The sequence below is a fragment of the Schistocerca gregaria genome, chromosome 1 (assembly GCF_023897955.1).
Source record: "Schistocerca gregaria isolate iqSchGreg1 chromosome 1, iqSchGreg1.2, whole genome shotgun sequence".
Classification (NCBI taxonomy): Eukaryota; Metazoa; Arthropoda; class Insecta; order Orthoptera; family Acrididae; genus Schistocerca; species Schistocerca gregaria.
In genome coordinates this window covers 409,219,087-409,232,862 of record NC_064920.1, presented here as the reverse complement: position 1 = coordinate 409,232,862, position 13,776 = coordinate 409,219,087, and the positions used below count along the sequence as shown (strand labels likewise).

At 46.9% G+C, this 13,776-nt stretch overlaps 1 protein-coding gene across 1 annotated transcript in view; it reads right to left on the bottom strand.

The window, feature by feature from the left end:
- The window catches only part of LOC126349666 (RNA-splicing ligase RtcB homolog), a 59,773-nt gene extending 47,484 nt beyond the window's left edge, over positions 1-12,289 (bottom strand). The window contains exons 1-3 of the mRNA XM_050002449.1: positions 11,855-12,289; positions 11,560-11,755; positions 11,350-11,480 (exon numbers count right to left, since the gene is read on the bottom strand). Of these exons, the coding sequence (XP_049858406.1) occupies positions 11,350-11,480; positions 11,560-11,755; positions 11,855-11,950 (423 nt within the window). The 5' untranslated portion in view covers positions 11,951-12,289. The remainder of the gene's footprint in view (positions 1-11,349; positions 11,481-11,559; positions 11,756-11,854) is intronic.
- Positions 12,290-13,776: the final 1,487 nt, after the last annotated feature.

The following is a 13,776-nucleotide window of genomic DNA, read 5'->3' as shown; positions in this document are numbered from 1 at the left end:
GGTACTCAGAGTGGCAGATCCAACGTGCTCTTCGCCCAACCTCTGCAGCACAACCTGTTGATATGGATGAATTCACGAGGGAGGAGGTAGGCACTGCATTTATTCCATACACAGGCGCACTCTCGGGGAAAATCGCCCGCATTCTGAAGAAACACCATGTCAGAACTGTGTTTTGTCCTCCGAATAAAACTCGTGCACTGGTGGGGAGCGCCAAAGATGACCTCGGTTTGAGGAAGGCTGGCGTGTACCAGATTCCGTGTCAATGTGGCAAGTCGTATATTGGTCAGACGATGCGTACTGTCGAGGATCGATGCCGTGAACACCAGAGGCAAACTCGACTGATGTATCCGAGCAAGTCGGCGGTCGCTGAACATTGTTTGTCGGAAAATCACGCTATGGAGTATGATCGCACTAGGATTCTGGTACAGACGTCGAGATACTGGGACAGCGTTGTTAGAGAGGCCATCGAAATTCGCACCAATTACGACCTCATAAACCGTGACTGTGGCTATAATCTTAGCAAGGCTTGGGAACCAGCGATTGGGTTACTCAAGAGTAAATCGAGCAAACGCATAGTTGTGACGACCACGGCGGACAGAGCCATCACACCGACGTCATCTCAGACGCCGTCGCAATCTGTTCCACCGCGAGACCGTGGCGCGGACGGCGGAGGGTATTTAAATCGGCTGCCGCCGCGACCGAACCCAGTTCCCCTGAGCAGCCATAGCGTACGGATCTCTGTGCCGGCACGTTCACAGGAGCTCAGTCCGTCAATTCACCTGATGATGGCAACATGTTTGATCGCCGAAATATTGTGCCCGTTGGACACTATAGACCGGCAGTACACCCGTGGATATTTTGATTATCAAATACGCTGGGAGAAACTCAAGAATCACACAATCTATTGGTTATGAACTGTAGATTAAAACTGAAGAAACTGCAAAAAAGGGAAATTAAGGAGATGGGACCTGGACAAACTGACTAAACCAGAGGTTGGTTGGTTGGTTTGTGGGGGTTAAAGGGACCAGACTACTTAGGTCATCGGTCCCTTGTTCCACGACCATAATAATACACGAAGAAAAGTCCAACAAGCAATAAACACATAACGGAGACGACAAGGGACGACACAGTACAAGAAAGACATAGACGAAGACCAGAGAAAAGAGATTAAAAGACACACAGAGTGCGACGGTCATTGGCCGACCATGAAAATAAAACTGGAAAGGCCAACAACCAAGGGACACATTAAAACACCACAAACTAAAACCCCAGGCCAAAAGCCACAGTCGACACTAAAAAAAATAAAAAGGGACTCTCATATTGAATGATAAAAACCCCCTGCTCGAATAAAACGGAGAACTAAGTCAGCCATAGTAGAGTCATCGGTTAAAAGAGCAGGGAGTGTATCAGGCAGCGCGAACGTCTGCCTGAGGGCAGTTAAAAGTGGGCAGTCTAGTAAGACGTGTACCACGGTCAGGGCCAATCCGCAGCGACAGAGAGGCGGGTCGTCACGGCACAAGAGATACGCGTGCGTGAGCCGGGTATGTCCTATGCGGAGCCGGCAGAGGACGACAGCGTCCTTGCGAGACCCCCGCATGGAGGAGCGCCACACACTGGTTGTCTCCTTGACTGCCCGAAGTTTGTTGGGAGAGGGCAGGGTGCGCCACTCATCACGCCAAGCAGCAAGGACCTTCTGCCGCAATACGGATCGGACGTCACTCTCTAAAAGACCGATCTCCATGGCCGGGGAACTGACCGCCTGTTTCGCCAGTTCGTCAACCCGCTCGTTACCCGGGATGCCGACGTGACCCGGGGACCAAACAAAGGTGACAGAGCGGCCGCAACGGACGAGAGTATGGAGGGACTCCTGGATGGCCATCACCAGACGGGAACGAGGGAAACACTGGTCAAGAGCTCGTAAACCGCTCAGGGAGTCACTACAGATGACAAAGGACTCACCTGAGCAGGAGCGGAGAAACTCTAGGGCACGATAGATGGCAACCAACTCGGCAGTGTATACACTGGAGCCAGCTGCCAATGACCTTTGCTCACAATAATCCCGTAGAGTGAGAGCGTAACCAGTGTGACCAGAGACCACCGAACCGTCGGTGTAGGCCACCGCCGCGTTCGGAAACTCGGCCAGGATGGAAAGAAAGCGGCGGCAGAGGGCCTCCGGAGGCACTGAGACCTTCGGACCCTGTGCCAAGTCGAGCCGAAGGCACGGTCGGGGCACACTCCACGGGGGCAGACGGAGATTGGCCCGGAAAACAGGCGGCAGAGGAAAAAAGTCAAGGCCACGGAGAAGGTCCCGGAGGCGAACCGCAATGGGACACCCTGACCGGGGCCGCCTGTCTGGAACATGGACGATCGAGCGCGGGAACAGGAGACGGTAGTTTGGATGCCCTGGCATGCTATAAACGTGCGCGGCATAGGCGGCCAGAAGGCGGTCACGCCGGAACCGCAATGGAGGGACACCAGCCTCCACAAGTATGCTGTCGACGGGGCTTGTCCGGAACGCTCCCGTGGCGAGGCGGATCCCGCAGTGGTGCATGGGATCCAGCAATCGCAATGCTGAAGGCGAGGCAGAACCGTACGCCACACACCCATAATCAAGGCGGGACTGGATCAGCGCTTGATATAGGTGGAGGAGGGTGGACCGGTCGGCACCCCACCTGGTGTGGCTTAAGCAACGGAGAGCGTTTAAGTGCCGCCAGCATGTTTGCTTCAGCTGCCTAATATGGGGCAGCCAAGTCAACCGGGCATCAAATACCAGTCCCAAGAACCGATGCGTCGCGACCACAGCAAGAGGTTCACCGTCAAGGTAAAGGCGCGGCTCAGGGTGAACCGTGCGACGCCGGCAGAAATGCATAACGCAGGTCTTCGCGGCCGAAAACTGGAAGCCGTGCGCTACAGCCCATGACTGCGCCTTGCGGATGGCACCTTGCAGCTGCCGTTCAGCAGCGGCGATGCCACTGGAGCTGTAATATAGGCAGAAGTCGTCCGCATATAAAGAAGCCGCGACGGACGACCCCACCGCCTCAACGAGCCCATTGATGGCAATTAAAAACAGGGACACACTGAGGACAGACCCCTGTGGGACCCCGTTCTCCTGGACCCGGGAGGAACTATGCGACACAGCTACTTGCACGCGGAAGGAACAATACGAAAGAAAATTCTGAATAAAAATCGGGAGCGGGCCCCTAAGGCCCCACCCATGAAGTGTGGCCAGGATGTGATGGCGCCAAGTCGTATCGTATGCCTTCCGCATGTCGAAGAAGACGGCAACCAGATGTTGGCGGCGCGCAAAGGCTGTACGGATGGCAGACTCCAGGGAGACCAGATTATCGACGGCAGAGCGGCCTTTACGGAACCCACCCTGAGACGGAGCCAGAAGGCCCCGAGAGTCGAGGAGCCAACTCAACCTCCGGCTCACCATACGTTCCAGCAACTTGCAAGGGACGTTGGAGAGGCTTATGGGGCGATAGCTGTCCACCTCCAGCGGGTTCTTGCCAGGTTTCAATACGGGGAGGACTATGCTTTCCCGCCATTGAGACGGGAAAACACCCTCGACCCAGACGCGATTGAAAAGACCTAGGAGGCGTCGCTGGCAAGGCACTGAGAGGTGTTTCAGCATCTGGCTGTGAATGCAGTCTGGTCCAGGAGCCGTATCAGGGCAAGCAGAAAGTGCGCTCTGGAATTCCCATTCGCTGAAAGGAGCATTGTACGACTCCGCGTGGCGCGTGTGAAAGGAAAGCCTCCGACTTTCCAACCGCTCTTTCCGGGAGCGGAAGGCCAACGGGTAGTTCGTTGACGCGGAACACTGAGCAAAATGCTCTGCTAACCGGTCCGCAATCGTGTCGGAGTCGGTGCACACTGCTCCATTCAGCGAAAGCCCAGGGACAGAGACAGGTGGCCGATAGCCTTGGAGTCGCCGAATCTTGGCCCAAACCTGCGATGCAGAGGTACGGACGCCAATGGTGGAAACATAACGTTCCCAGCACTCCTGCTTCCGTTGGCGTATAAGGCGTCGGGCTCGGGCGCGGAACTGTTTAAAAGCAATGAGGGTCTCCAACGACGGGTGCCGCTTATGGCGCTGAAGAGCCCGACGGCGATCTCAAATCGCCTCTGCGATCTCGGGCGACCACCACGGCACAGTCCTCCGCCGAGGTGACCCGGATGTACAGGGAATCGCAGATGCCGCCGCAGAAACGATGCTGGTGGTGACCGACTGAACCACCGCATCAATCGGAGCAGTGGAAGGAGGTGCGATCACTGCGACAGATGTAAATAAGTCCCAATCAGCCTTATTCAGAGCCCATCTGGAGGGGCGTTCAGAAGAGTGACGCTGTGGCAGTGACAGAAAGATGGGGAAATGGTCACTACCACATAAGTCGTCATGGACCCTCCAGTGGATGGATGGTGAAAGTCCGGGGCTGCAAATAGAAAGGTCAATGGCCGAAAACGAGCCATGGACGCACTAAAGTGGGTCGCCTCTCCCGTGTTTAAAAGGCAGAGGTCAAGCTGTGACAGAAGAGTCTCGACATCTCTGCCCCGGCCAGTAATCGCGGCGCTACCCCACAAGGGGTTATGGGCGTTAAAGTCGCCCAGCAACACAAAGGGAGGCGGCAGTTGTCTTATCAATGCAGCCAACACATGACGAGAGACATCACCATCCGGCGGAAGGTACAAACTGCAGACAGTAATAGGCTGAGGCGTCCACATCCTTACAGCGACAGCCTCTAAGGGTGTATGAAGAGGCACACACTCGCTGTAGATAGAGTTAAGGACGTAGACGCAGACTCCACCAGACACACTTTCATAAGCTGCCCGGTTCTTATAATAACCCCGATACCCTCGTAGGGCAGGGGTCCGCATTGCCGGAAACCACGTTTCCTGGAGGGCAATGCAGAAGAAAGGGTGACTGCTGACGAGTTGGCGGAGCTCAGCAAGGTGGTGGAAAAAACCGCTGCAGTTCCACTGGAGAATCACTTTGTCCATGGGCGAAATAGGCGTGAAGGGACCGAGGAGGCAGATCACGTCACTGGGTCACCTGCTGTCACCGATCGAGGACCAGTACAATCGGCGTCCTTGGCGTCTGAGGGTATGGCGAGATCCAGGTCCTCAGCGGACGCCAGGATCTCCACCTCATCCCCAGACGCAGAGCCTGTATGGAGCGGTGGGGTGGATGCCACCGCGCGTTCCTTGGCCTTAGAGGCCTTCTTCTTCTTCTTCTTCTTCTTCTTCTTCGTCTTCTCTCTCTGCTCCTTGGGCTTTACTGGCTGGGAGGGCTCCACCGAGTCAGTCTCCGGGACGGAGGAGGAGCGGGAAGCCCTGCGACCAGCCGCTGGCCTGCTTTTCAGCCATTGGCTGACGTCACCCTTCCCAGAGGTGGAAACCTGGGAAGGGAGGGACCCGAGGGATCCCTTGCGAGAGAGAGAGTCGCCGAAGAAGTCGGACGCTTCTCCGGCTTAGAGTTGGGGACTTGTGTCCCCGATGGTTGGGGGGTCGTTGCTCCTGAGGTAGGTGGTGCAGGAGCAACAGATGGGGAAGTGCCCCCCACCATCAAGGGGGCAGGTGTAGTATTCCGGCTCAGAGTGTTCAGTGGAATCGGTGCAGCAGATGACAAAACTACTGTTTTGGCAGCGGTGGCATAGGAGCTGGTCAGAGCCACAGGATGTAGCCTCTCGTATTTCCGCTTAGCCTCAGTATAGGTCATGCGGTCCAGGGCCTTATATTCCATGATCCTTCGTTCTTTCAGGAGAACCTTGCAGTCTGGCGAGCAAGGGGAATGGTGTTCGCCGCAGTTCACACAGATGGGAGGCGGCGCACATGCAGTATTAGGATGTGAAGGGCGTCCACAATCTCTGCATGTCATGCTGGAAGTACACCGAGATGACATGTGGCCGAACTTCCAGCATTTGAAACACCTCATCGGGGGAGGGATATAGGGCTTCACATCACATCGGTAGACCATCACCTTGACCTTTTCGGGTAGGACGTCACCCTCGAAGGCCAAGATGAAGGCACCGGTGGCTACCTGATTATCCCTCGGACCCCGATGGACGCGCCGGACGAAGTGAACACCCCGCCGTTCTAAATTGGCGCGTAGCTCGTCGTCTGACTGCAAGAGTAGGTCCCTATGGAATATAATGCCCTGGACCATGTTGAGACTCTTATGGGGTGTGATCGTGACGGAAACATCCCCCAACTTGTTACAAGCGATTAACCGCCGTGACTGTGCAGAGGATGCCGTTTTGATCAATACTGCCCCAGAGCGCATTTTGGACAAGCCCTCCACCTCCCCAAACTTGTCCTCCAAGTGCTCGACAAAAAACTGAGGCTTGGTCGCCATAAACGATTCCCCATCGACTCGTGTACAGACTAAATAGCGAGGTGAATAAGGTTCGCTGCCAACCGTAGCCTTTCGTTCCTCCCATGGTGTGGCCAGGGAGGGTAACGATTGTGGATCATATGCCTGAGCGTTGTATTGAGGCCGAGAACGCTTAGAGACTGCTGGCCGCCAGCAAGAGATGATGTACCACGCTTCATCGCGGGTCATCCGCCCTGATGCCACCTACTCCGACCAAGGGCCCTCCCCACGGGCGCCACCCAGCCTCAGCAACGACCACCTGGCGGGATGGCCATTGCCGGGAGTCCCAATGCCCCAAGGAGACAGGCATCTACTCCTTGGCATACGCGGGGAGTGAACGGCGCAGGCATCAGTAGAGCGATCCCTGTGTTGTCAGGGGGCTACAACCGACAGGGTACATGGCGGCCCCACCACAACGGACTGGCTACCGTGCTGGATTTCAGGTGAAATGTAGCCCATGATCGTCATTGGCGCATAAAGCGACACTGCAGAGCAGACTGCAAAAACCGCACCCAAGAACAAAGCCACGCCCTAGAGATGGTGAGTGGGCGGGACAGCTATGCGACGACGACCAACCAAGCTAGAGATGGTAATGAGCGATGGACACATTGCACCTTGTAAGGCGCCCTTCCCCAATCAGCTCGCTCTTCGGAAGAATTTAGAAGATGGAGGTCAAACCCGGTAGGGGACCATCACGTAAGGCCGAAACGTTTGAGACTCCTTTTAGTCGCCTCTTACGACAGGCAGGAATACCGTGGGCCTATTCTTACCCCTGAACCCACAGGGGGGAAACCAGAGGTTGTACAGAGTTTCAGGGAGAGCATAAGGGAACAATTGACAGGAACAGGGGAAAGAAATACAGTAAAAGAAGAATGAGTAGCTTTGAGAGATGAAGTAGTGAAGGCAGCAGAGGATCAAATAAGTAAAAAGAAGAGGGCTAGTAGAAATCTTAGGGTAACAGAAGAAATATTGAATTTAATTGATGAAAGGAGAAAATATAAAAATGCAGTAAATGAAGCAGGTAAAAAGGAATAAAGACGTCTCAAAAATGAGATCGACAGGAAATGCAAAATGGCTAAGCAGGGATGGCTAGAGGACAAATGTAAGGATGTAGAGGCTTATCTCACTAGGGGTAAGATAGATACTGCCTACAGGAAAATTAAAGAGACCTTTGGAGAAAAGAGAACCACGTGTATGAATATCAAGAGCTCAGATCGAAACTCAGTTCTAAGCAAAGAAGGGAAAGCAGAAAGGTGGAAGAAGTATATAGAGGGTCTATACGAGGATGATGCGCTTGAGGACAATATAATGGAAATGGAAGGGGATGTAAATCAAGATTAAATGGGAGATATGATATTGGGTGAAGAGTTTGACAAAACTCAAAGACCTGAGTCAAAACATGGCCCCGGGAGTAGACAACATTCCATTAGAACTACTGACAGCCTTGGGAGAGCCACTCCTTACAAAACTCTACCATCTGGTGAGCAAGATGTATGAGACAGGCGAAATACCCTCAGACTTCAAGAAGAGGATATTAATTCCAATTCTAAATAAAGCAGGTGTTGACAGATGTGAAAATTACCGAACAATCAGTCTAATAAGCCACAGCTGCAAAATACTAAGGCGAATTCTTCACAGACAAATGGAAAAACTAATAGACGCCAACCTCAGGGAAGATCAGTTTGGATTCCGTACAAATATTGGAACACGTGAGGCAATACTGACCCTACGACTTATCTTAGAAAATAGATTAAGGAAAGGCAAACCTACGTTTCTAGCATTTGTAGAGTTAGAGAAAGGTTTTGACAATGTTGATTGGAATACTCTCTTTCAAATTCTGCAGGTGGCACGGGTAAAATACAGGGAGCGAAAGGCTATTTAGAATTTGTACAGAAACAAGATAGCTGTTATAAGAGTTGAGGGGCATGGAAGGGAATCAGCAGTTGGGAAGGGAGTGAGACAGGGTTGTAACCTGTCCCCGATGTTATTGAATCTGTATATTGAGCAAGAAGTAAAGGAAACGAAAGAAAAATTTGGAGTAGGTATTAAAATCCATGGAGAAGAAATAAAAAAATTGAGGTTTGCGGATAACATTGTAATTATGTCAGAGATAGCAAATGACTTTGAAGAGCAGCTGAACGGAATGGACAGTGTCTTGAAGAGGAGGATATAACACAAACACCAACAAAGCAAAACGAAGATCATGGAATGTAGTCGAATTAAGTCTGGTGATGCTGCGGGAATTAGATTATGAAATGAGACAAAGTAGTGAAGGAGTTTTACTATTTGGGAGCAAAATAACTGATGGTCGAAGTAGAGAGGATATAAAATGTAGACTGGCAATAGCAAGGAAAGCGTTTCTCAAGAAGAGAAATTTGTTAATATCAAGTATAGATTTAAGTGTCAGGAAGTCGTTTCTGATAGTATTTGTATGGAGTGTAGCCATGTATGGAAGTGAAACATGGACAATAAATAGTTTGGATAAGAAGAAAATAGAAGCTTTCGATGTAGTGCTACAGAAGAATGCTGAAAATTAGATGGGTAGATCACGTAACTAATGAGGTGGTCTGAATAGGATTGGGGAGAAGAGGAGTTTGTGGCACAACTTGACTAGAAGGGATCTGTTGGTAAACATGTTCTGAGACATCGAGGGATCACCAATTTAGTATGGGAGGGCAGCGTGGAGGATAAAAATCTTAGAGGGAGACCAAGAGATGAATACACTAAGCAGATTCAGAAGGATGTAGGTTGCAGTAGGTACTGGGAGATGATGAAGCTTGCACAGGATAGAGTAGCATCAAACCAGTCTCAGGACTGAGGACCACAACATGTATGGAGTATGGCATAAAACATGTACAGTGGACAGTAGGTAATAAGAGAAGCGAAAAAAAGAAAAAAGACAGATCATCCATTTGTACATCATTTTGCATAATGTTATGGATTTCAGCATAATACAAAGAAAAACAAAATTTAAGTCGTTCACCTGCTAATGCAAATTACAGTTCAATGAAGATTTGTATGTATGTTCTGAACAATGCTCTTCAACAGACAAGCCCACCGGTCTTGCTGCAAAAATCTCATCTAATTAAGAACATCTATATTTATGAACAATTAAAAAAAATGAACAAGAAAAGCCTTGGTTAGAGGGTGCACCTAAACCTATAATTTCATCATTTTACATAATGAAAATATGCCTCTTCTTCAGATAAAGTCAGCCTACTTTTAGAGTTGAGGCTAGTACGGTCCATTCTTTAAACCTAGCCATCAACCAGTAGGGACTAAATTGCAAAGGTGTTCACTACAGAGCACACACAAATTTACCACAATACTGTGAAAGTTTATGTTATGCATAAGCCAAAGGTTCCCAATTTCTTCCGATGGGAAAAGTAATGGTATCAGATACCTTACACCCATTACGAAATTTTGAAGATAATTCCTGAACTAGCAACAAAATGAGACTAAATTTATTGACATTTAACCATTTTGGTCAACTTTAATCCTGCAACAATGCAGCTTTAACAAATGAGTTGATGTGTTTACTTTCCCTGACAAATCCTGAGAAGAATGAATTCACATAATGTCCTCTATGCAACCACAGCATGCCACACATGAAAAATCAGACCAACTTATTTCTTTCAACTTGCTCATTAAAATTGATATTATATGTTGGATATGTTGTTGTCACTACCAAAAAGTTCCGAAGTTTTTCCCACCTCCAACATGTGACAGTAATCTCTCTCAGTATTTCCAATACTCATGTACATTCTAAATACTCCTGTAAATAACAAGTGTTTTGCATGTAATTTTCATTTTTACACTGGCTGGTTGATATGTTTTAAAGCAGAATAGTAAAAGAGTCTTAATAAAACAAGTATAAATATACCACATGTGAATGTGGACTGCTCCAGCTGTTGTGTTGCTGACATAGAACTTTCCCTTCATTCTGAAAACTCTTTGATGTACAACACTAGTGCTGGTATTAAGATGCTACCAAGACATTTTAAAATTAATGTAGTTTTGCTATACCAACAGTTTTAAAGGAACGTAGACTTCATGTAATGCCTTTCCTATCTCTATCCCATTTACTTATTTTCCATTGGTAGCATTATCCAGAACTATGTAGTAGATTTCCATGGACAGCACTGGGTCCATTGCTACTGATTCTTTACATAAATGATAAAGAGTACACCAGATGGTGCATGTATCATCTATAACAAGAATAAAAGATCTCCTATGGCTACTGGTAGCATTGATAATGAACTGGAGAAAATACTTCCTCTTCATACAGGAAAAAGCAACCCAGTATTTTAGCAGTAAAAATTTCTTCATAAATGGAACAAAAATAATGAACATTGAGGTCCATGCCAACAGAAAAAGGTGTACTATAATGCGTAACTCAGTGCTATATTGTCAATCACATTTTTTGTTAGCCTACTTTAATCTTGTCTTTCATAGGGTACTTCGGTGTCAAATAGTGTATATGGGTTGATAACATGAGTTTCTCCTCTGTGCACGTGCGCATCTCCATACAAAGATATTTATCTAAAGATGAATAAATAAAATACATGTATGAATAGATTTATGAAAGAAAAAGGTCTGCAATAAACTCTTGCCTACTACATGTAAAATCAGCACCAATAGCTACATTAGTAATACCTTGGGGCTATCTCTCTACAAGATTTATTTTTGGGAATCCTGACAAATATGCCAGGAGTTTACATCTTCGGCTATATCGGATCAACGAATAACTGCTTTGCAATACCAGTAATCACCCTGCACTATACAGAATGAACCATGAAAATTATGAAGACGTCTAAATACAAACTGCATTTCAATATGGATGGTGAACTTTGCCACTTCAAAAGTGTTGTGTGTACCTTAATTGCTATGATATCCAATTGCTGAAGTTTAGTAAGATGCAAGCGAATTATGTACGCAGGTGCGTACAATATCTTCATAAAAAAACAAATTTAACTTACTTTAACAGGCTGAACATCCCTTTCATGAAGATTCGTCCTCAAGAGCCTCACACCACAGTTTATATCGAAACCCACTCCTCCTGGAGACACTACCGATTTTGGATCACCCATATCAAAAGCTGCCATGTTACCTGAAATATTGGATTTTGACGATAGTAATACTTATCGCGTGCCCCTACACACAGCAGTAAACGTAACGGGACTACTCACCTATCGCAAAACCATAGCCGGAATGCACATCCGGAAGACCAACTGATCTTCCTACAATACCCGGCAAGGCAGCCACATTCGCTATTTGTTTTACACCAGGTAGAAAGCCTCCAACCATGCCAGGCCGACATGCATTGCGAAGCTCATCGAACATCAATTTTTCCAGGTGATTATTAACATAGAACACGCCTTCAACCTATTAAAATGAGCAATTCAACGTAGTAATATTAGCAATAGTCGAACAACTGACCTACAATACCAGCAAACAACATACATTTATTATATGTTAACTCACATTCATGTTTGGTTGGAAACCTTTCTTAATTTTCCAACAACTTGGCGAAATCTTCTCCAAATACTTAAGCTCTTCATTGTACTGCCTAACAACCATAGCGATAACTTACACTTATAAAGAAGAGAAATAACGTTATGGGCACTCCTTAGTCCTACCTCGATTCTATAGGACAGTTGCTATCAATTAAATGTTTGTCAACTCTAGGTACATACGATTGCACAAGTTGTCACATCAACCACAAGCCGTCCAACTCACGCTGCTTCCGAATCACAGAAGTTAACCCACATGTCAAAACTGTCCAAAGTTTATAGGGGAAACTCCTTGCCGCAGTAGTACCATCTGCGACGTTTTTTCTGGCTTAATGAAAGCTTACAAGTAAAATAGCGGTCGTTTGCATGTACAAACAAGGAGGTCGTTCATAATAGATGAATTATTAAATTGCTAAAGAGAGATCCAGATAAGACCCAAAATAATAGTTCATTAATGGAAAATTATTGCAAGAGCCTATAATTACGTCAAAAAGCTGAGAGTCAAAAGTATATGCGTTTTTCAGAAGCAATTAGGATTTGCAGCAAGACAACAGCTTATTGGCAGTTCACGCCTCCTGCGTATAATACTGACATGGGAACTTTATCCGAGTAGCAAGCAATAGCGTTTCTGCTCACTAAGTTCCGAAGTGATGGTGGTGCTGTGGTTAATTCTTATATTTCTAACTTCTAGCTAATCTTTGTCAGCCGTATGAATCTTGCTGATGACACAAGTGCCAAGATGGAATAAATCAATACTTTTTTCAGACAATGCTTCGAACACGAAAACAAATACGGAATGCACTTACATCCGAGTCGATCTACAGACCATTAGGTATTACCGGCAATGTTGATTAAATAGTACAAGCATGGGTTCTGAAGGTTAATTTACTTCCTTAGTTTCGCAACTTATAGATCTCTACTTACCTCACATCATCAAGAGCTTGTGCAATAATAGTTCATTTCCAGCACGATTGACACATAACACATTCTGACTATCAATCTTAGAAATTTTGGACTTTCAGTTCGGTCTTTCCATAAATTTTTGATAGGGTGAAACGTTCAATAAATCAAACCACAAGTTGACTGTAAAAATTTTGTGGAAATTTTTACGTATTTTATAATTTCCAGAATAATGTTATAATTCACATGGCACACCAAGATTTTTTGTAATTGTTACTTTACATATTGATTAATGAAGCATTATGTGGTAATTTCTACCTCTATGCTGGTTGATATTACAGTAACTCCCCAATAAGCACATGAATTCTGTTTCGACAACAGGAAGAAATATGAACTGCGTATCACTCGCTATGTGCACATACAGATCACTTTTTTTCAGGGGATGTTGTGAGTGTCAGCACCCAGTTGCCGCCTAGCTTATGGGCTTTTACAGGGAGAGGAGACACATTAATCATCTGTCAACTTTGTTCCAGCATATCCTCTAGATTCTTATATATTTAATAACATCTTATATATCATTGCAAGCCAACTAATGATGACACCAAGATAAATAATTTAGTCCTCTTTTCCTACAATTACCTCCAAAACTTTTCCTTTTTCAGAATGAGCTCTTTTCCTCTCATTTGGCAATTTGACACCACTTTTTTCAATTTGTTGTAGCTTCCTGAAGACCTTTGAATTTCTTGACTTCCAGTCTAATTTGTCTCTGTTGGGTAAGGCGTCCTGATAAGTCTACATTTCTTCAAAGTCTCCGTTTGTCTTTGCTCTCCACCTACTTTTGCCATCAGTTTTCCTGTTTTGGAAGAATGTGTGGAGCTTCTTGGTTGATTGGTGTTCCTTCATTCTCTCTAGATGTTCATAGAGTGTAACACATATTTCTGTGATCTGTTTTTAGGATAGGAAGAGTATATTTCTGTATTTTCTGTCAAACAT